This window comes from Lissotriton vulgaris, chromosome 2_1, assembly GCF_964263255.1.
Source record: "Lissotriton vulgaris chromosome 2_1, aLisVul1.2, whole genome shotgun sequence".
NCBI lineage: Eukaryota > Metazoa > Chordata > Amphibia > Caudata > Salamandridae > Lissotriton > Lissotriton vulgaris.
Genome location: NC_141687.1, coordinates 326821904 through 326845622, shown reverse-complemented (window position 1 = coordinate 326845622; position 23719 = coordinate 326821904). Strand labels below are relative to the sequence as shown.

The 23719-nt window shown below is 50.8% G+C and overlaps 1 protein-coding gene across 20 annotated transcripts in view; it reads right to left on the bottom strand.

Moving 5' to 3' along the window:
• The window catches only part of NCOR1 (nuclear receptor corepressor 1), a 1907529-nt gene that overhangs the window by 923462 nt on the left and 960348 nt on the right, over positions 1-23719 (bottom strand). For all 20 annotated transcript variants that reach the window (XM_086955042.1, XM_086955041.1, XM_086955040.1 and 17 more), the window contains one exon: positions 6351-6906. In XM_086955042.1, coding sequence (XP_086811168.1) covers positions 6351-6906 — 556 coding nt within the window. The remainder of the gene's footprint in view (positions 1-6350; positions 6907-23719) is intronic.

Genomic DNA, 23719 nt, shown 5'->3' with positions numbered 1-23719 from the left:
GGCCCGTACCTCCACCGGACACTCTGGCAGCACTTCCGCAACCGTCTCCCACAGAGAGTGGGTGTAGCGGCCCAAGAGGCATGCGGTGTTGGAAGACCGCAGTCCCAGACTAAGGGAGGAGAAGATATTTTTTCCGTACTGCTCGTACATCTTAGATTCCCTATCCGGCGGAGCCGACGGGAATGCGGTCTGGGAATTGGATGCCTGGATGAGAAGGCTCTCGGGGGTGGGGTGGGTGGACAGGAAACATGGGTCGCCCGGGGCCGGGCGGTGGCGTCTGGCCACATTCCTATCTATGGGCGAACCCGTAGCGGGCCTGGACCAGGTGCCCAAAAGAACGTCGGTCAAGGCCTCATTAAAGGGCAGCAGAGGCTCGGCCGAGCTTGACTGCGGTTTAAGGACCTCAGTGAGGAGGTTAGTCCTCACGGTCGCAACTGGGAGCTCAAGGCCCAAGGCCTTGGCGCCCCTTCCTTGGCCACGAAAGGAGCGAAAGGCACCCGTGTGCTGGCGCGGGCCGAGAGGCCCAAGGACTTGACCGTAGCCCTGGAGTCCTTAAAGCGCTCAAGCACATGGTCTGCCTTGTCGCCAAAAAGGCGAAGGCCATCAATCGGCATGTCAATCAGTGTGTTTTGGACATCGGCCGAAAAGTTGGCGGACCTCAACCAGGCGTGGCATCTAACCGCCACCGTCATTGCCATCGCTCTACCTAATGAGTCGGTGGTATCCAGCCCACACCGGATAGAATATTTGGCTGCATCCCGGCCCTCCACAAGGGCTTGGCAGAGTTTGGCCCGTACCTCCACCGGACACTCTGGCAGCACTTCCGCAACCGTCTCCCACAGAGAGTGGGTGTAGCGGCCCAAGAGGCATGCGGTGTTGGAAGACCGCAGTCCCAGACTAAGGGAGGAGAAGATATTTTTTCCGTACTGCTCGTACATCTTAGATTCCCTATCCGGCGGAGCCGACGGGAATGCGGTCTGGGAATTGGATGCCTGGATGAGAAGGCTCTTGGGGGTGGAGTGGGTGGACAGGAAACATGGGTCGCCCGGGGCCGGGCGGTGGCGTCTGGCCACATTCCTATCTATGGGCGAACCCGTAGCGGGCCTGGACCAGGTGCCCAAAAGAACGTCGGTCAAGGCCTCATTAAAGGGCAGCAGAGGCTCGGCCGAGCTTGACTGCGGTTTAAGGACCTCAGTAAGGAGGTTAGTCCTCACGGTCGCAACTGGGAGCTCAAGGCCCAAGGCCTTGGCAGCCCTCATCAACACCACACTATTAGCTGCCCCCTCCTCCGAAGTCACGGTAGGAGGTGAGACAAAACAAGTGTCTGGAGAGGTGTCCAGACCACTGGCCTCCCCAAGTTCCCATGTCCAGTCCTCCTGAGACTGACACGCTCGGGTCAGAGGGTCCTCAGACCCCTCCCAATCCTCCTCATCACCCATCTCCTGATACTCAGGGTTTTCAATTAATGAGGCCGGTTCATTGAAGTAAAACTCCCCAAACGCCGCCGAAAGCGGCGCCCAGCGGTGCCGTTCCGACGTCGGAACCGGAACGAAGGAGGCATCGGGGACGGAGCCGCCCGAGGACGGCACCGGAGGGGGTCGCTAGGTCCACCGGTGACGAACCAGATCCCGAAGCGGGTCCAGTGGGGTCCCGCAGGGCCGGGCGCGAAGGCGCCAGCGGCGTCGGGACCGTTGGGCCCTGCGGCGCCAGGCCTGAAGGCACCGGCGGCGTCGGGACCGTGGGGCCCTGCGGCGCCGGGCCCGAAGGCGCCGGCGGCGTTGGGGCCGAAGCACTCTACGGCGTATTAGCCCCCGACCCGCTAGGGGCCCCAGACGGGTCCGCTGGGCCCGAAGGCGCCGCGGAGCCTGTCGGAGGAGAGAGGGAGGGACCTCATGGCCATGAGGTAGCGCTCGATCTCCTCCGGCGTCTCGCCTCGCCCAGGGACCGGAGGGTGTGGAGCAGGACGCGGCGCCGGCGATTCAGACGGAGCCGCTTGGGCAGTGTCACCCGAACCCTTAGCCATGTCGCGAGAGCGTCGGGGGGAGTCAGAAGAGCGATGGCGCCTCTTCCACTTCTTGTGTTTCTTACCCGACGACAACTTTGACCCGGAAGAGTGGTGCCTACTATCGGAGCTGTGGTGGCTCCGGGCCTGCGACCTGTCCCATGTCCTCCCATGGGACCGGGACCTCTCGCGGCACGGAGCCTACTGCCGGAGTTCGAGTCGCCTGCGGGACCGCTCCGGTCCGGCTTTCGAGGGCCCGGCAGTGGGAGCAGGCCTTGTCGTCGTGGTCGACGCCTACACAAGTTAGGCACAGGTGGTGAGGATCCGTGACCGGCATTGTGCAGTCGCAATCCTCGCAGTGCTTGAAACCAGGCATCCCTACGGCACCAATCTGAGTCGTAAGATTTTGAGAAATGATCAAAAAATTATCCAAAAACATTAGTAAAAAATTGACTAAGGGTTACTGCTTTTTCCAGATCTGCGCTTGCTGGTGCGGAAAAAAGAAGAACTGACGTCAGCATGCGGAGGCGGCGGCTAAGTACTCAGACGACGTCATCACGGCGCCTACGACGCCGGACGCGGAGCCGCAGACGATGCGCAAGGGTACTACTACGCAAAAATTTCCAGATCCAGTCTGACGCCTGGGGATATTCTAAGGTAAGGAATCCATCACTAACGTGTCTTTCAGATACTGTAATTTAGCATATAACTATTATTTAAATACACTTGTTATATACTTCTGAAATATTTTCTAATAAGCCTGTTGTGTGTCTTAGAACTGAGGGTCTAACAAAAGATACCTATTGACATATACTATGCAGCCCAGAAGGATAGGGACACGATGTAGAAGTTAAAAACAGTATCGCGTCCACTTCAAGATGGCGCCAACTACCGGGTTTGCAGTCATCTACGAACAATAAAGTTTGAATGACCTCGGGTAGTTTTTTTCGGGACAACCCGTAAGTTGTAGTACCAGTGCATGCGCAGTGTGTTTCTGAACATAGTAGATAGTATATAAAGACGTTGATATGCAGGCTGACTTTGAGATGCCGTTTTATTCCTGTGGAAAGAACTAATGCAGGAGCAGCCCCTGATTGCAGTGAGAAGCATAAGACTGGCAGGTGGGACCGCGAAGGTGTAGAAGGGAGCGAGATAGCAGATTTCTACATTTTACGCCTAGTATTCAGCTCATCTATCTTTAATAGATGGCCCCTTAAGAACTAGAGCAAATAGGAAATGGGCGCTTAGTCTTAATATAATTGTACTTCAAGGACGTTATTGCTATGTAGAGTTTAAATCGTTTTAGCATTTGCACACTGTGTTTACGGCCCTATGAGATTAAGGGAAGGTTGTTTAATCATGTCTCGGCATTTTATACGATTGAAGAAACAATAACAATAGCCCCCAAAATCTTTTCCAAACAGGAAACTCAACCCTAATTATTAAAGGGACGGTGAGCAAGACTTCTGCTCTATTAAACAAGCAACTGAAGTGGATTTGTATTCAGTGGGATAACCAGTTTCTCTATTACTTTCGTCCTCTGCCAAAGGTAACTATTTTGCCTTACTGGGTACTTTAAGACCTAACAAACCATAGGGATTTATCACCGTAAAACGTTTTAATTTCATGTAAAGGCAGGGGTGATTATATGAAAGATTCTCCGCAATACAAACAACATTGTTTTGAAACCTTGCGTTCATTGTCCCAATCCGGATCCCCGCTATATACAGCTCTAAGGTGAGGCTCTCTTAACTCAATTTCAGTCCACCCTGAGGCAGTGTTATAACATTATAGCAGCTGATTATTAAGCTCCTCTCGATCTTTTTTGCCCAGTTACAATAAGGGGATATTCCAATCGATCATGGGTTATTATCTCCATTCCTAACGTACAGATGATTAAGAAAACGATAAAGGGAGTCTACCTTATTGAAGCAGGTGAGGTGTGACAACATTTAGGTGTGTGGAGGCACATGGACTAAAACTTTGTTAAGATGTGAATGATGAGTGGAGAGAATATGGTGCGAAAGGAGACGTGATGAGCTTGGAGCTACTCGAACTTCGTATGTTGTAATGAGTGAAGATTGCGCCATATTTAAAGGGGCTTTTTGCCACTAGAGTGAGATTTAAGGGTAAATAATAGTTTGCCTTTGTCTAAGAAGGAATACAGCTTAATTTGTGATGTTAGTTTCCTACGCTTGAAAAACGAAGTTGAAATAGTGTTGGGTGGAGCCAAAAAGTGGGGAGTGGATGTATGTCCCATATGTATTTTTGTAAACCTCTGGTGCCAAGAAATGAAGGAGGCCTAAAATGGACTACTTTTCAATTAATTGTTTATATGTTTTAAATGTATTTTTAGTATAGAAATAACAATGGTTGTATTTTACTGTAGATAACCTCATGAATTTACCTAACAAGCACAGAGTATATATACTGGTCTTGAGAAAGATGGATTTATAAATTGACCCATCGAAATGCGTCAACCCCAAATTCTAGTACACAATCCGCCTATCTGGCATTGGTTAAAGAAAGCTAATTATACATTGTATATTTCCATGCTATTAACATTGTTACATGACAGATGTGTAAACTGTTAAGTCATATTGTATCTGTCTGGCCCTTTTTTTACTCTCTATATGTTTTTATGTTATATTTGATTAATTTTTTTAAGTGTGTTTTATTAGTTTGGAGATATAGAGCATATTGATGGTTGGGTCACTTTTAATGAGAATTTTGTTATGTGAATAATAAATGTATGTGAAATTTTAATCTTTGTAGTGGTTTCCCCTGTTATATATGGTCCAATCTTCAGGTGTGGCATAAGAGCAAGTTGAAAGAGTGCAATTTCTGGGTGTGTGACCATTGACAAGAATGAATAGTCTGTAATGAAATCTGCCCAAAGGGATTTTTCTTTTTCACTGAGAACCGCGCTCCACCAGGGTTGTTTGCTCTTGCTTTTTTTATTCCTGCTGGCCAAAGACTGAATCATATAAACATCCACAGCAAGGGGAAGAAATGGGATCCAATGGACACCTTGGACGCAGCTCGACCTGGACTTTGAGGATGCCCTGGTCCTGCTCCACCATACCCGTCTGCAGATGCAAGAGTGGCAGCCACATCAGCACAACTTGGCCAGAACATCCATAGGGGAAACACCAAGATCCTGAGCACTAAAAGCCAGGACAACAGCAGTCACTCTTGCAGGTGATGCACTGGAAGAGGTTGAGGCCTTCACCTAAATGGGAAGTGAAAGACAAGCAGGGCGGCACTGGTAACAAGTCCAAAATCGGCAAAATAAGGGTTGCCTTTATTCAGCTAAAGATTTGAGCTCTAAAGACATGATGCTACAAAGCATGATCAGGCTTTTTAACACCAAAGTAAACAGTGACCACCACCCAAAAATTTGGGACCTCCATGAACACCCGTTTGAGGAAAATCCTCCAAATACACTGGCTAAACACCATCTGCAACAAACACCAATGGCAGCAAAATTTCCAACTCCTTGCTCATGAAGAAATCCTGAGAAGACACTGTGGCTGGATAGGCCACATCCTCCGCAAGCCCGCCTCACAGATTACCAGGCAAGACCTGTCCTGGAACCTTCAAGGGAAAAGAAAAAGAGGCCTCGAGGGGGACTGCAAGAAGATGGCTTCCACCTGGAGTCAGATTGAAAGAAAAGCCCATCACTGAGATAGCTGGAGAGTCCAAGTTGATGGCCTATACCCCAGGAGGGGTAGTAGGCATAAGTATATAGGCCTCGGAAAGATGATAATTAGCTTTGTTTGTCCATCTGTAGGCAGAAAGAAAGGCACTAACGACAGAGCCAGGAAGCTCCACACATTTCCACAGCAGAACGCGTCAGAGCAGAGCTGCATGGGGCCACCTACCAATGCACAGAAGTACTGCTGAAAAGTTTCCAGATTTAGTCTTATGCCTGGGGAATATTCAAAAGGTGAGGAATCCGCGCCTGAAAGTTTGCCTGAAACACATTTTTCTACTCTTCTCATCTGACTCGAGGCTCATTTTCGTTCATCAAAGTGCACAGCTTTGATTCGTGTAAAATAAATTGTCAAATATACGTGCCACCCATACAACTCTAGATCTTAAGGCAGAGTTCCAGGACGGCTTTAGACTGTGAAACCAGAATTTTGCTGCAGAACATGTCCAACTCCAGATGAAGAACTCAGTTAATGTAAGGCAAAATGTGACAATCCCACATCAAGAACAAAATAAAATGACAATTGATTATTTCAAGATACCACACAATGGAGCAGCTATGGAAACAGCAATTAAGATAAAAAGACTGCACAAGACAATTAAATATATCCAACTCCGACAAAAGCCCACTTACCTTTGCCTTTCAGGCTCACCATCAACGTCTTCATCTGCACTGCATGTGGCACTGGAATCATTGTCAGATTGAGATTCTGGCTTGGCAGTGGTGTCCTGCGTATCCTCAACAAATTCTACATCCACAGCTTCTGTTTTCTCCTTCGGTGCCTCTATGTCTTCTTCTTTGGTATCACCCTCAACTTTCACGCTGACTTCATCGGACATCTTGGTTTCAATCTCCATGGATTCTACTTTGGTTTGCACATTAGTCAGTGGTGATAGCTTAGAGTCAGAGGTCGGTCCTTTACTTTCTAGCTCGGAAAGGTCATCTGCGTTGGTGCCAGATTCTTCCTTCACTTTCAACTCACTACACTCGCCATCTGGTGTGTTTATCCTATGAACAGCTACAGAATGGCATGTATCAGTCACTGCTTTACCAGAACAATCTGAATTCACCCCCATCTCTGCGCTTTCAGACTCAGTGTTGGTGCTTCCAATTGGTTCTACAATGGGCTTGGCAGCTTCTGCAGAGGATGGGGATGGAGCACTCTCTGTATCAGAAGTGTTCTCTGCACCTTAAAGAAAGATATAACTTGTTTCATGCAGTGCAAATCATTAACTGTACAACAAAAAGAGGAGTCAAGCACATAATTAAATATCACTTAGGAATCACAGAGACTCAATTTAAGCTGACATTGTGTTGTCAGACCTCGAAGGACACAGGCTGAAACAAATAAGGTTTTTGCTAGCTGAAAATATGTTAAATGATTTTGGTGATTTCACTTCTCTCCAAATTACTAGTAGGGGTCTCAGTTATAAAATTAATTCCACCATATCTGCACATCACAATAAAGTAATGAGTAATGTATCAATGAAGATGCAACATCCTGGAGAAAGATACAGCGTAGGAAGGTAGCTCTGTATATATTATACGAAAATGAGGTATAGTGTTCGCAGGGTCCAGTGGAACGACAAAGGTAGGCAGAGTTAAATTTAGATAGCACCTTACTTTCTATTTGTGGTAGTGTGGGTGAGCAGTAAGGCTTTATCAGAGGGTAGTGTTAAGCATTTGTTGTACACACTCAGGCAAGGAATTTAAACACTCAAAGACTGAACTCAGACCATTTTTTTTGTATCAAAAATATTATTTAGTTATTTTATTTCTAGAACCAAGCCAAGTCTGGTGCCGGTAAATGAAATAATAATTTGCAAAATCATATGCAGTGATTTATAGTTGTGTTCATGTTCAAATGCAGTTGGTTGAAATACAGTTGAGTCAGCAGTTCTAAGTTACTTTTCAGTTACTTGACAGATTACTGTGCATGTTACTTTTAAATTACTTTTTAAGGTACTTTTACTAATCAGTGTGACATTTCTTAGACAAAAGGTAAGTAATTCACTTTTAGTACATGTGCAGTTTTTCAATGTTTCATACAAACCACTTAGAAGAATTTAAAAGAAAAACCAGTCAATGCATCCCGGTGGATGGAAAGGAAGTTAACAGTTTGCAGGAAAGTACTTATTGGCGGGAGTTGTATTCTTGGGGTCAGAACCAAGGTTCCCAGAGGGTCAAGGATGTACTCTCAGAAGACCCTCAGCTGCACTACACCGGCCGGGTGCAAAGTGCTGAGGCCCAATGTTATCCAATAGGGGATAGGGGGCCTCCGGTTGCTGGCTGCTCGCGAGCAGGTCACAAAGTTGTGGGAGCGAAGCTTGCGGTGTTAGGCTCAGGGCAAAGGGGGATCAAAGTTAGCACCCAAAGTGCACCTGCAGTGGCAGCTGGGTGCAGGGTGTTGGTTTGGCGTCGGGTGCCCTGTTTTCAATCAAGATTCTCCGGTTGCAATAAAAACTGCAGGCTCGGGAACGAAGATCTTCTGTAGGTCACCACCATTTGCAGAGGTAAGTTGGGATGCCCGGGGATGCTGGGACACCGTTGGTTGGGCAACCAAGGTCGTGGGACGTCAGGTGCAGGGGTGTCTTTAGGCGCCGGGTTTTCTTACCAGCTCATGTCGGGGGTCCTCCAGAAAGGTCTGCATGCGTTGACTTGAGATTCAAGGCAGGTCAGGATTACCGGGGAAACCTCCTCGTGGTGCTGGGCCACTTGAACTCGGACCGTGGCGGGTGCAGGGTGGTGCAGACTCGTTGTTTGGGCCGGATCTAGAGTCTGTGGGTGAGCAAATCCGGTGCTCACAGAAGACAAAGTCTTGGTTTTGGAAGGCAGGGCAGGTCCTTTTTGTTCTTGAGGGCTGCTGGCTGCAGGACAAACCGGGATTCCACTGGAGCAGGCTCGAGGTGAGGACAGGCCACTAGGGCTGGGGCCAAATCAGTGGGAGTCTTCCTCCTCTATGTTGAGCACAGCTTCTTCAATCGTCATTCTCTTCTTCTGGTCTGTTCTGGTCAGAAGAGGCAAGGTTCAGGGTTGCCCATAAATACTCGATTTAGCGGCGTTACAGGTAAGTAAAGGTTGTGACCAATGGGTCATATCCTTGGGGAGGGTACACTTCAGTGGGAGGGGGGGCATATGCCTCTCTCTGGCGGGGTCCCCCATCTGCAAGATGGCAGGGACTGATAGTTGTGCTTCACCTCGCCTCCCCACCTGAGGTGTGGGGTTGGCAAAGGTGGGCATACCTCCCTTCCTCACTTGGATTTCCTGGCGATTCTCCCGCCTAAAGTGTGGGGCAGTTGCTGGAAGAAGCAAATGGCTGGGGTAACTCACAAATGCAGCAAGGCTTTGAAGCTTCCCCCTTCGTGGACCCTGCCCATCCTGGGGAAGGAGGCTTTGCGCTTCGTCCCAGGATGTGCATTGTTTCAGACCTCCGAGAGCAGCAGTCTCTCAGCCCAGGGGTCCAGGAGCATGCCTGGTGGTGGCAGCTGGTGAGCAGCCACTCAGCCAGGACACTAGCGTTAGGTCGTTTTTTCAGGGGGCATCTCTAAAATGCCCTCTGAGTACATTTTTCATTCAATCCCACACTGGCATCAGTGTGGGTTGAATGTGTGGAGACGTTGAACACCAAACTTCCAGGTTTTCAGTAAACTCACTATGGTGCTGTGGAGTTCGTAATGACAAACTCCCAGCACCATATCCTCTTAATGGCATTACTGCACTTACAATGCCTAAGAATTGGTTTAGACACTGTAGGGGTACAGGGTTCATGCACTTATACCCTCACCACTGGTGTAGTGCACCCAGCTAGAGGGGTGACTGATCTATGCCAGGACAGTGGATTGCAGGAATGGACAGAGGTGGGTACACCTTCTAGGCTGTTCTAGTTTTTCCCGCCGAAAAACGGGTGAGACAGGAAGGGGGCCTGGCCCTGATAGCAAGAGAGGCTGAGGGTTACTTTGGAGAGGCAGCAAGGCCTTTGAAGCTCCCTGCCAGTGATGACTTTTCCTGACCTGGGTGAGGTGTGCACACCAACACCCAGGAAAGGCTTGGTTTCTGGTGACAGGCTGCTGATCACAAGTCACAAACCCACTAGAAGCTGTTTTTTTTCAGGGGGTCCCCTCTAGAAGTGATCTCTAGAGTGCAGGTAATAACATAAAAGTTACTTACCTTCGCTAAAGATGTATCTGGTAGAGACAATTCTAGCCGCAGATTCCTTAACGTAGAATTATCACCAGGCGTGACATTGGATCCGGAAAACTTTTGCCACACCATCTCTGCACGCCAGAGGCTGTACCACGTGACTCCACCCTGACATCGTCCATGGGCGTGACAATAGCGAGGTCACATAAGCCACACCCCGGTGCGCTGACATCAGTTTTCTTTGGAAAACGTTTCCGCGCCACAATGCGGAGCCATCACAAAGATAACTGTGAGAGTATGGGAACAGTGTGTGAAAAAGCAGTGAAACAGAAAAGGGAGGAAACGAAAGGTGAGTAACAGCACTAGCTGAAAAAATGCCAGGCACTGTGGTACTGAAAGCCATAGCAGGGAAAGAGCAGAGCACCGCTCTGAGGAGCAACCATGCAAGCTAAGGCAACATCCTCCCTGGAGGCAAAAAACATCATAGCAGACGATAGATAGTCCACAATCACAGCAGGGAGTGGCAACAAGCCCGGAACAGATGAGCAACGGCAAATTACCCCAATACAACACCATCAAGGAGGGTTGTATCCCCTGGAGGGAGCTAAAGGCTGAGGAACAGCCAAAAGACCCCAACCCAGAGGAATGCAGAGGAGTCAGAAACCCCAAGCAACTAAAAAGGGAAGAAGAGTAAAAGTAGGCCCCATCCCCAGGAAAAACCAGGCTGTAGGGACGCAGAAATACACATGAACCAACCAAAACTTATACCTGCAAGGAAGGGGTGGAACAATTTGAACAGAATGAAGCATCCCATTAGAGAGGAAGTGAAGAGGACACTCACAGAAGACAAGCCACCCAGGAGGAGGCAAATACAGAAAACCAAGCTGAAGGTCCTCGCAGAACGGGGAGGAAGGTTGAGTCGTGAAGGAATCTGCGGCTAGAATCGTCTCTACCAGATACATCGTTACCGAAGGTAAGTAACTTATACATCTGATAGAGACTACTAGCCGTAGATTCCTTAGCGTAGAATAGATACCTTACCCATACCCAGAGGGGAGGAGGGCATGTACTAGACCCTCCCCAGCTAGGAAGAAACACAGGGCCCCAGCAGGGGAAGGGTCATGGGGCCAATAAGGGCAGCCCAGCCCCCAACAAGCAGAAGTAAGCAAGAATAAGGTGAAAGGAAGGCCAGGATACCCCAAGCCATCCAAGGTACATGGGACAATCGCTAGAAAGCCCCGGAGGGACAGACGGTGCCAAAGAAGTACCAAGGAAGAAAAGAACCACCCAAAACTCCAAGGAGAAGAGGTTGAAACGGAGGCAGAGCCAGCCGCAGGAAACACACACATAAAGAACAGCTGAACAGGTATCAGCCTCAAGGCAGCAGACAAGGCAGAAACGGCCACAAAGCCAAGAAGCGCAGGCGCGAGAATGAAGACACAGTCGCGCCAAGCTCCAGCAGAACAAGAGGCAGGAACACAAGGGTGCAGGACAAGTCCGACGAAGGCGGACCTCAATGAGCAGGCATGCGCAGCCGGCAGCTGGTAAATACCATGAAGCAGTGCGCCCAGAACAAGCCAAGCGAAAGACTAAGGCAGAGGACAGGGAACACCAGAACAACCCCCAGAGGAGGACCATTCCAGAGACACAAACCGATGCTGTGAGAAAGTGGCACTATATATACTGGACCAAGATACGGTACAGTGTGTATAGAGTCCACAAACCCCGAAGGTATAACAGAGGTTAATGCCAGGTGTGACCTTACTCTCTAAAGTGGTAGCTTGGTCGAGCAGTAAGGCAGTACCAGAGGACAGTGTAAAGCATTTGTTGTACACACTCAGTCAGCAAAAGGTTTCACACACTCAAAAACTGAACTCCAGGCCAATTGTTTTTATATCAAATATATAGTTGTTTTATTTCTAGAACCAACAGGTATAAAAATATACTCTTCTCAATATGAGAGGTCTCAGAAGAGTACTTTGCAGAAAGGCAATACATTTTGTAAACACTATAGGTACAGGGGTTGCAGTAGGCAACACAATTCTAAACATAATTTAGCATTGAGCTCAATGGGTTTTTCTATATAAATACAGCTGATTACTTTGTAGATTACTCTAGTAGTTCCAGGACTGGACCCTAGATTCAGTCCTGGGATCTAAGTTGAAAACAGTTTAGTACAAACAATTTAGTTATTGCAGTGATTTTTAAGGAATATAAATCTGTTTTAAAAGTTCACACTTCGAAACTTTTCAATGAAAATCTGGAAATGTTATCCAATGGGAGAAAATTCAGGTCGCAGTTAAAGTACGATCTTGTTACTTTTGTAATCCAGCACTGGGCTCCTAGTTCCAGCACTGGGGTCTCAACTTAAAACAGGTAAGTAATTACGGTTCAATATTTGGCACGATTTTTTTTTTTTTTTAAACCTTTATTGTGCAGATGGAGGCATACATATACGGGCCTACAACCAATCAGGCCAGCCACGACACATTATGAAAGCACATGAGACAATAATGAAATTTCCCGGCGTTCGCCCAACGTTGTACAAGCAAGCAATCCAACAATAAAGGGCTGAATATAACCGCTGGAAGCAGGATTAGAGAAGGTTAATTTTATAATAGAATAGGAAGTATAGCAGGATCAGTTGCAACTTTTTAGTCATCTAAGTTCCCATGGCGGGCCACGTTTCAAGCATCAAAACAGAAGGGCATCGATAAAAACGGGTAACAGCAGCGGTTAACAGGAATCAACTTATAGACACCCCAGTTCAAAACAGTCCCCACCGCGGCCCATCACGCACCCGTCGACCACCTAAATGTGTGCTAGCACATAACAGAGGAACCAGAGCAGCAGCGTAATTATAGTCATCCACTATACTAACCCAGGTAAATAGAAAAAGAAGGGAAGGGGGGAGGAAAGAAAATTAGAAAGAGGGAAAGAAAGAACGCCGCGCTACTGCACGCGCCCCACAGCGATAAAGCGCGGAGGACTGAGGGACCCGCTATCGAGGTTAGGGCGTGCAAGTCATGATAGATGTGCAATTAATACCGTAGAAGCGATGGGGAGGAGCTTCGCGGGCAAGCAAGATGGCCGCGTAAGCTCGGAGCTCCGGAGACCCTCCGACCCTCCGCATAAATCCTGACTGAAATCCTGATCCACAGTGGTGGAATCTTGTTGGTGAACGGTCGTTGAGACTGGATCCGCTGTCCGATTTAAAATCCGACGCTCCTGGACGGAGTTACATCGTGCTGAAGAATCGTGCCAGGGATGGACTATTGTCTCTGTGATGGCCGACGACAACGACACCGTAACGCATGATCGAAATGCTGTGTGAGTGACTGCTACACCGGCCCTGCGGAGCACGCAAAGTTGCGGAGTGGCCTTTCGCTGAACAACTATCGGAGGCTGCTACACTTTGTAATTGCTTTGCATAACCGGAGTGGCCTTGGTGTACCACCCTTTGTTCAGTTCCCCGGCTCCAACATGGCGGGCAAGGGCGAACCGGACAAGACGGCGAGCCGAGTTAGTAGGAAGACTACTCAACCCCAGTCGAATAAGATTGATCGCTATGCCCAACAAAGGAGCTCTCCGAATGCGGCTGCCCAGCCAAAAGACTCCCATCGGGAGGGATCGCCAGACACGTCGGAGCCAACACTTCGGGATGTTATGGGGGCCATAGCTGGCATCAAGACGGAGATGCACAAACAGCACGAGGTCCTAACACACAAAGTTGACACTCTGGCGATCGAACTTAACCTGATTAGAGCTGATCTGGGCAAGACTAACGATAGGGTTAAATCGCTGGACATCAAAACTGCCAACCTCACAACTGATGTCTCGGACCTGCAGACGGAGGTCCGAGACCTGAGGTCTGCCAAAGAACTCTTCTCGTGGCGGCTGGAAGATTTTGAGGGACGTGCCAGGCGGCAGAACATTCGAATCATCGGTGTACCGGAAGGGGCAGAGGACTCGGCCACTGATCTCTTTGTGGAAGATTTGATACAAACTCATCTGCCCCCTGCGGGCCTCAGCCGTTTCTTTTCAGTAGAGCGGGCCCACAGAATGCCGGGGGGACGTCCAAAGTTGGGCGCCACGCCGAGACCCATCATAGCACGGCTGTTCAACTTCAGAGATCGGGATGTGATTTTGCAGGCCTCGAGACGTAATGGGCCCCTCAAGTTTCAGAATGCTGATATCAACTTTTACCCGGACTTCTCTAGGGCAGTTTAGCGCCAGCGTCAAAGCTTCACGGGAGTGAAGAGACGTCTCAGAGAGTTAGGGATGAAATACTCGATGTTCCCTGCGAAACTACGTATCAAACATGATGGCCGTGCTGTATATTTTGACATGCCTGAAGTGGTCAGCGAATGGCTGGACACCTTGCCGCACAGACACGAGGAACGAGAAGAACATTCGGAGGGCGCCTCGGGAGGCCTTGAGCAACAAGAGTAGAATTCACTTTTATAACTTTGTCGATCGGTGGCCCTGTTGACTATGACCAATGCCATACTGCTGCACTTTAAGACGTATATCCTTCTTCCCGTTATGGAGGGTGGCGGGGGGGACTGTGTGATCTCCTTTCTCCTCTAGGGTCTTTTTGTAGTTTAGTTAATGGGGCGACAAGCACACTGCTGGTTGGGGGGGCTTTTAAGTCTGATGCAGGGGTGCAGGGTGGGGGGAGTTTTGATTGTTGGTTCTGTTTGTTTTCCTTCTCTCTTTTTTCTTCTTTTAAGGCAAAGCAAAGACTGTTCTATTTCTGTTTGTGTAACTATGAGGCCTGCCGGGGGCGGCAAGGGCCCACGATTTGACGATGGGGGGTAGGAAACTTAAAGTGCTGTGTTGGAATGTTAACGGTTTGGGTGATCGCATTAAGAGAAGGGTGGTTCTACAACTGTTTAAGAGGTGTATGCCTGACGTTATTCTGCTACAAGAGACACACTTGGTGGGAAATACGTGTCAAGCGCTTAACAGGAAGGGATTCAAGATGGTGGCACATTCAGGGTTCTCCTCGGGATTCCGGGGGGCGGGGATCATGGTGCGCGCGTCTCTCCCACTTGAGATTAACTCTAGCATTGTTGAAGAGAGGGGGCGGTACGCTGCTGTCTCGGGGAGATGGGAGGGACGATCTCTGGTTCTGGTTTCAGTTTACGTCCCCCCTGCGTTGCAAAACAACACTTTTCAGGATCTTGGAGGCGCCATCTTGAGCCTACCCGAGGGGTTGCTTATTGTGGGGGGCGATTTTAACTCGGTCTGCTCGGGGACCTTGGACAGACATCCGCCCAGAGATCTCCGAAGTTCGCAATCCTGGCTGCCCGATTTCCTGGACACCATGGGGCTGATTGACTGCTGGAGGCTTATGCATCCTACCCAGAGTCAATATTCATTCCACTCCGGGGCACACGGTAGTCTTTCCAGAATTGACTATATCCTAGCCCTAGCGGCCCACGCATCGGCAGCTTCTGAGGCCCGATTACTGGCGAGGGGCATCTCAGACCATTCCCCGGTCTGGGTGTCCTTCGACTTTGATATTGTGGTTACCGAGCGGGTGGTCGTGGTCAATCCGTGGTATTTTCGCAACCCGAAGACGCGTGGACTCATGGCCAAGGCTATTGAGCTTTATTTTGCTGAGAACGCGGGGTCGGTTGCCTCGGAAGTCACCTTGTGGGAGGCGTTCAAGACAGTCTTGAGGGGTGAGGCGCTCTCCCTTATTGCTGACGTCCGGAGATGCAGAGATGCCGACGTGGTTCGTATCGAAGCTGAGATTAAGGATCTGGACTCCCAACTGGAAGTCGGCCCGACACCTGAACTGCTCCATATTCTCTCGCTTAAACAGTCAGAATATCGAGACATTGTCTCCGACGCTGCCAAGGTCATGGGTAGAGAGCAACAGGGTAGGATTTACGATGTCGGGGATAAGGCGGGCAAGCTCATCGCTTCGCTGGACAAAAAGGAAAGAGCTAGTCGGGTGGTTCCAGAAGTGTTGGGGGGGGGACGGCTTGACAGTCACCGATCCAAGTGCAATAGTCGAGACGTTTGCAGACTACTTTGAGGCCATTTACACCTCGGTCTCTGACCGGTCTGAGGCCGACTCCGGAGAGCTTTTGGCGGAGATGGACCTCCCGTGTCTGTCGGAGACGGACCAGGATGACTTAGATAGGGAAATTACCGCAGACGAGATAGCCCTCGCCATTCGCTCCCTTAGATCTGGCAAGGCGCCCGGTCCCAATGGTATACCAGTGGAACTTTACAAAATCAAACCCGATGTCGTCTCTCTGCCCCTGCGGAACATGTTTCTGGAGGCGCGGGAGAAGGGCATGCTTCCCCACGACCAGAGGCTGGCCACCATTGTAGTCATCCATAAGGAAGGGAAACCCAGAGACCTGTGCCAATCGTATCGTCCCATCTCTCTGTTGAATGCTGAGCCTAAGATTCTGGCTAAATTGCTGGCCAACCGCTTGATTGGCGCAATTTGCGACTTAGTGCACCTGGACCAGTCGGGCTTTATTCCACACCGCAACACTGCCCTTAACCTTCGGAGACTCCACGGAGCCCTTGCCAGGGCTCACACACTCAGAGAGCCGGCCGTCCTGGCGTCATTGGATGCCACGATGGCGTTTGACTCCCTTGAATGGAACTACCTGTGGGCAGTGTTAGCGAAGCTCGGATTTGGTCCGGAATTCGTGGGGTGGGTCAAGCTTCTGTACGCCGGCCCGCTGGCCAACGTAACGGTCAATGGTCGTGTTTCCGCGTCCTTTGCTCTCCACAGGGGCACCAGGCAGGGTTGCCCCCTGTCGTTTGCATTGGCACTCGAACCGCAGGTCGCGTGGCTAAGGCACCACCCTGATATACATGGAATCCGTTGGTCCCCTGGATTCGAGGACCGAGTGTCACTATATGCTGACGACATCTTGCTGTCTCACCCCTCTCCTTGTAAGTCACTTATTGTGGTGTGTGACGTGCTTCGCCTCTTTGGCAGGCATTCTGGCTTGGTCATTAATTGGTCGAAGTCGCACCTGTACGTTCTGAGAGGGGGGAAACCTCGACTTCCAAGGGACTGTGGCATACAGGTTGCGAGACAAATACCTGGGGATTTACATCTCAATGGACCCCAAGACACGTTACGTGAACAATTTGCTTCCCCCCCTCGTCCAAGCTTCTGTACGCCGGCCCGCTGGCCAACGTAACGGTCAATGGTCGTGTTTCAAGCTTCTGTACGCCGGCCCGCTGGCCAACGTAACGGTCAATGGTCGTGTTTCCGCGTCCTTTGCTCTCCACAGGGGCACCAGGCAGGGTTGCCCCCTGTCGTTTGCATTGGCACTCGAACCGCAGGTCGCGTGGCTAAGGCACCACCCTGATATACATGGAATCCGTTGGTCCCCTGGATTCGAGGACCGAGTGTCACTATATGCTGACGACATCTTGCTGTCTCACCCCTCTCCTTGTAAGTCACTTATTGTGGTGTGTGACGTGCTTCGCCTCTTTGGCAGGCATTCTGGCTTGGTCATTAATTGGTCGAAGTCGCACCTGTACGTTCTGAGAGGGGGGAAACCTCGACTTCCAAGGGACTGTGGCATACAGGTTGCGAGACAAATACCTGGGGATTTACATCTCAATGGACCCCAAGACACGTTACGTGAACAATTTGCTTCCCCCCCTCGTCCGTCTCCGACGTGACGTAGAGGGTTGGCGTAAACTCCCACTCTCCCTTCTTGGGCGTGCGGCATTATTTAAAATGATGTCCCTGCCCAGGTTCCTGTATGCTCTACAAAATACCCAAGATCCGGTCCCAGCTAGTTACTTTAGGGAGATCGAGAGCTTGCAACGTGCCTTGCTCTGGGATGGCAGACCACGCATAGCCATTACGAAGCTTACGCTCCCGTGGTATGACGGGGGTATAGCATTGCCTGACGTCCGGAGATATTATTGGGCCTTCCAGTTGGCAGCCCTAAACCACGGCCTCTACGGTCCTGCAGAAAGCCCGGGCTACGCCATGGATCGGTGGCTCCTGGATGACGGGAAATACCATAGGGCGTTGTACTCGAGATCTCTGGATGGTCGAATGTCTGGGCCAACGAAAACGGCTGTGCACATATGGAGGACGATCACGAAGTCACAGGGGTAGAAGGGTAGGCTTACAATGGCAACACCTCTCTACGATTCCGATACTGGGTAAATTGTGGCACACCAAGGGCTTCGACAAGTGGGACATGATCGGCATATCCAAGGTGGAAGATATGATAGTGAGAGGGGAGGTAAAGTCTTTTGCTCTTCTGCAGACGGAGTTCCAGCTGGGCGGGACGGAATATTTCCGGTACCCTCAGCTGCGTCACGCACTTCTGGCAGCCATGCCGGAGGGCGAGAAAATCCCTGAATATTCCCCCCTGGAAGATAGGGTACTAGACGGCCATATGCCTGATAGCGCTATCTCCTTAATCTATAAAAAACTGATTAATGTCCGCACTGACCTCCTTTTGGGGGTGAGAGACCAATGGGTACGAGACGGGATAGAGCTTGATGATGAAGACTGGCAATGTGCGGTGTCCTCACCCAAGGAAGTTGCTATTCCTGCCAGGCTGCGGCTGGTACAATTAAAAATTCTACATAGAGTTTATGTTACAGGTCCCAGGTTAATACACATGGGGCATTCAGTGGATGGCCTCTGTAGGCGTGGCTGTGGCGCTCTGGCCACCTTTATGCACATTATTTGGGAGTGCAGTGTGATAGCATCCTACTGGAGGCGGATACACATGGTTATGAGTGAGGTGACCGGGGTGGAAGTGCAGGCGGAGGCCCGGCGTTGCCTCTTGAATATCTGGGGCCCAACTGATTACAACAATGCACAATCCCAATGGGTTACCCTGGGAAATATGGTCGCAAAACGGGACATTGCACAGATGTGGGGAGCAATAACAGCCCCAAAGGTGGTACAGTGAAGGCCAACATGGATTAGTGTATGTTCCGAGAGAAGACGGTGTACGTGGCCAGGGGTAAACCCAAAAAATGGCAGAAGATATGGGGGGCCTGGAATGAGTATAGGGGTGACATTTGCATACCACCTGATACCGCCCCACTGGAGGAACGCTTGACTCCATAACCTATAACTCCAACACGCGTTCTGGTTGCATAGCTATCCTATGTTTCCCCTCCCCCTATGGTTCTAAATATTAGTACTGTTTTCTGACTGTAACTGTGGCTATTGAGCCTAGCCGACTCCGAGATCGGGCCCTGTTGCACAACTGTTTTAATTGCCTTATTTCTTAGCACTAGTTTTGGTGCTTTCTTTTCTGTACTTGTTACCTTTTTTTTTTTTAAAAACAGAAAATTACAACCTTGATGCATTCTGGTACCTTGCTCCTTGCACACCTGACTTCTGGTTACTGATTTGCTGCCTAGCCTCCGGGATGTAAGGCTAAATAGCTGTGTGCATTGATTTTACAATAAAGGTTTTAAAAAATTTAAAAAAAAAAAAATACCGTAGAAGCAAGCAAGTCATCTCCTTCCCCACCAGCTATCACACCATGGGAGACAAGCACAGACACAGCGTCCCGATAAAGGGATACAAAAGAGCCATAGAACTGAAAGAAAAACGAACATGGTGCAGTGCCCCACACTGCACCCCTGCAGAAGGCTACGGCCTACCCCCCCAGCAGCGTGCCTGTCGCCCTAAATAGAACCCGAAGTATAGAAAAATGAGAAAGTGAGAAAAGAAACAAAACAGAAAAAAAGGGAGGAAAAGGAACCAGTGGGAGAGGAGATCCGCAATCGAGTCATTCGGCCCCTACCCCCCACCTTCACACAGATGAAACCCACATCAGAGCGAGATCGACACAACCTCAAGTATCAGAAACATTCGAAGGAATCAGCCATATTGTCGCGGCTGTGGGCATTCCTCATCTCCATCCGTTAACCAGTAGTCCGCCGGGTCCAGTCCGGCTTACCCCTGTCCTCTCCTGATCATAGCTTTCATGCGCAGTAGAGTAGTGGGCAGCAAATAGTTCGAGGTGGAATGGACACAGGATCGAAACAAAACAGGCCAAGGGTGTAAACCAGACGACCCCAGTGTCAAACGGCAAAGCAAGCAATGGCTGCGGCAGTCTAGACCTGCCAATATCAACATCAGGAGCAGCAAACAGTCTGGGTGCAGTCTCGCCGCCCAAAAAAAGCGAGGTCTCCCCCGCAAGGTAGCAGCGGGACCACACCAAAGCAGTTGGAATCGAACATCCACCTCGCTCCCCAGTCAGTCGGGCAGGAACGGGCCCCGACGTGGGGCCCACGTACGCGCCCGCCACAATCAAAGCTACCTGGAGATTCGGGGCCGCAGCCGTACAGTCTTGTAGATGCACGGCGGCAGCACTCCTCGCAGCAGCCGAGGGGGACGAAGCAGCACACACTCAGAGTCGAGCCGCGTTCATGAGGGACGGCCCATCAGACATGGCGGCAGTCCTGTAATCTTGCACAACAGCGCCGAAGACTATGGCCTCAGGTAAAGAATATAGGGCGTTAAGGACATCACCAATCGTGGGCTCACGCTCACAAGACTCGGCCCTCGTGCACTTCAGCAACCCAGGTTCGCCGCCCCGGGAAGATCCATGACTCAGGGCGCCGGTCGCCATCTTGCAAGTTCAGCCGTGACTCTCCGCGCCTCAACTTCTGGAGTGGGCTCTCAAGCAAGGCCCACCGCTGAAGTCCCCTCGAGCACCAGAAATGGCAACCTGGGTGCAGAAAGGAGGGCCACCAAAATTGGGGACCGCCGGCGCCACCGTCCCACGGACGCCGCCCGCCAATTCCGGGCGAAGGGCTTCAAGATGGCCAGACAGGGCAACAAAGGGGGGGTACACCTCCTGCACGGTCTTCCCCCATACGAGGTGGGCCGCGCCCTACCACAGGACCCCCAGGCCGCCAGACCGGGCCCGGTCAGTCGTCACCAGCACAACCGCACAACGGCCTCTTCAGCCGACCCCTCTCCTCCACCAGGGGCCGACGCCGACACCCCCACTCCGGCCGACAGTCACAGGCGAGTCCCCGGTCTGCACGCCGCGGAGGCCCCGGATCAAGCAAGGGCATAACTCCAGATCCGCAGCACACAGGAGCCCCCGGGACAGACGGTGAGTGCGAGCATTGTTTCACCTTTCCATTTCTTGCAGAGTGTGTCGCCTCGGGGTAGGATGAAGATCAGGATATGCGTTTAGGTAGGAAGGTTGGCGGAGCCGAGCTACAGTGCGGCCATCACGGTCGCGAGCTTGGCTCCTCATTTGGTACGATTTTTAAAGAATATTTCAAGTTTTCAAAAGTTAACACTTCAAAGTAATTTTACAGAAAAGCACACAATGGATTCCTTTGGAGAAAATTCAAATTAGTAGTAAACCCGACTAGGATTACTTTTGCGGTGCAGTACTGGGCTACAAGATGCAGCACTGGCTTCTCTCCTGATAACAGGTGAGTACTTCGGAATTCGGTTGATTTTATGGGAATATTTTAAGTTTTCAAAATATCACATTTAGAAGATTTTTCGAGTCAAACCAGTCAATGTTATCCAATGGCAGGTAAGTGAGTTATCGGTTTCCAGGTGAGTACTCGACTGGGGAAGTTAGGGTCCTAGGCATAGACTCCGAGGTCCCCCAGGGTCAGGTAGGTACAGTTGGTTCACTCTCAGCGGCACAGGGGCAGCCGGGTCAGAGGTAGTTAGGCCCAATGTTATCCAATGAGGGGCAGGGAGCCTCCGGTTGGTGGCTTCTGGCTAGCAGGCCACGCGGCTGTGGGAGCTGGGCTCCCACACTTGCTCAGGGCCAAGGGGGAAGTAGGATAGGACAAAGGTTGCACAGCCAGAGGCATTCGGGCGGCTGGGTGCAGGGTGCTTTTGAGCTGTCAGTTGCTCAATGTTATTCAAAGGGAAAAGTAAAAAGGTAACAAAGGCTGCAGACTCTGGGACGGTGATTCTTCAGGTGCGACCACCACTTTGAGAGGTAAGTTGGGTTCTTGGAGAAGAGGTAGGTACCCCAAAGGCAGGCACAGGGGCCTGCAGGGATCCGGGTGCAGGAGTGTCTTTTGGAGTCGGGAATCTTACCCTCGGCTGGTCGTGGTTGGTGCGGTCCCTGGTTCTGAGGCTGCAGGCGCGTGTGGTTCGTCGAAGAGGGTCTTTGGGTACTGGACTTCGAGTCCCAGTCGCGTCGTGGACATCCTCGTGGTCTTGGATCACTTGGGCACGGGCTGGGGTCGGCGGGTGCAGAGTGAGCAGGTCTTGAGGTTCCTGGTTGGCACCAGGGGGTGGTTGTTGAAGCAGAGCCTCTGCTTATGGGAGTCCCAGTCTTTAAGAGGGTCAAGGCAGGCAGGTCCTCCGGATGTCCCAAGGTTGCTGTCCGCAGGAGTCGCCGGGATTAAGCAGGAGCAGGTTCCAGGATTGACAGGCAGGTAGTGCTGGGGCCAAGTCAGTGGGTGTCGTCCTGTTAGCAGCTGCACGGTGGGTCTTCTTCTTGATCTTATTCCTTATCGGGATCCGAGGAAGGAAGGTTCAGGGTGCCCCTAAATACTAAATATATGGGCGTTACAGGTAGGGCAAATGGCAGGGACCAATAGGTCCCTGTCCTGGGGTGGGTACACTCCCTAGCCTGCTCCTTTCCTGTGGGAGGAGGGCAGGAGCCTAGCTTAGATTGGGCGGGGCTACCCATCTTCAAGATGGCCGGAGCCCGGGGTCGTGCTTCACCTCGCCTCTCCCCCGAGGGGTAGGGTTTCCTGCCAGTCTTCCCGCCAGAGCGGGGGTTGGAACTGGTGGGGGTCAGTTGCTGAGTACAGCAAAAGGTCTGAAGAAGCTCACAGAGGCGGCATGCCTTTGAAGCTTCCTCAATCCTGGGGGAGGAGACCTAGCACCTCGCCAAGGATATGCATTGTTGCAGGCCCAGGAGAGTGGGGGGATCTCCATCCAGGGGTCCAGACACATGTCTGCTTTGTGGCAGCCTCTGCAGCCACTCAGACCAGACGTGGATTGTAGGTTAGGTTTTCAGGGGGCATCTCTAAGATGCCCTCTAGTGCATTTTACATTAAATCCCACACTGGCATCAGTGCGGGTTTAATGTGATGAGAAGTTTGGTACCAAACTTGTCAGTCTTCAGTGTATCCATTATGGTGCTGTGGAGTTCGTTATGACAACTTCGAAGCACCATATACTCTTAATGGCATCACTTACAGTGCCCAGGAATGGCTCTGGGTACTGTTGGGGAACAGGGCTCATGCACCTGTGCCCACACCACTGGCATAGGGCACCCAGCTAGAGGGGTGACTGAAGTATGCCAGGGTAGTGGGTTCATGGGCATGGCACACAGGGATGAGTGCCATGTCGACTATCTGTTTAATTCTGTACTTAGACACTCAGCCTCCAAAGGCAGTGTGTGGGTGTCAGGGTACAGGGCCCCTAAGGGTGGCACAATAAGTGCTGCAGCCCTTAGGGGTCTTCTCTGGTCACCAGGCCCTGAGTACCATTTACTAGGGGCTGATAGCTGGCCAGAGATACCAATTGGGTTTTAGGTTCAATACAGTTTTAGGGAAGGAACACAGGCCCTGGGCACCTGGTTGGCAGGAACCCAGGGCACCCTCAGTCGAGGCACATCAGCAGTTCAACAAAAAGTGGGGGCATAACATTGCAAGAAAGATGGCACTTTCTCACAGACGCACGAAAAGAAGTGGGGCCAGCCAGAAGAAAAAGGAGAAATACATAGGATGGACCTAAGCAGTCAACCAAAACACAGGAAAATACTAGAAGAATCCTAGCTCCCCTGGAACACAAGACAGAGGAATCAGGCCGAGACGCCAGACAAGAAGCCATAACACCACGATACGACGACGTAGATGGCATGCCAAAGCTAGACTAG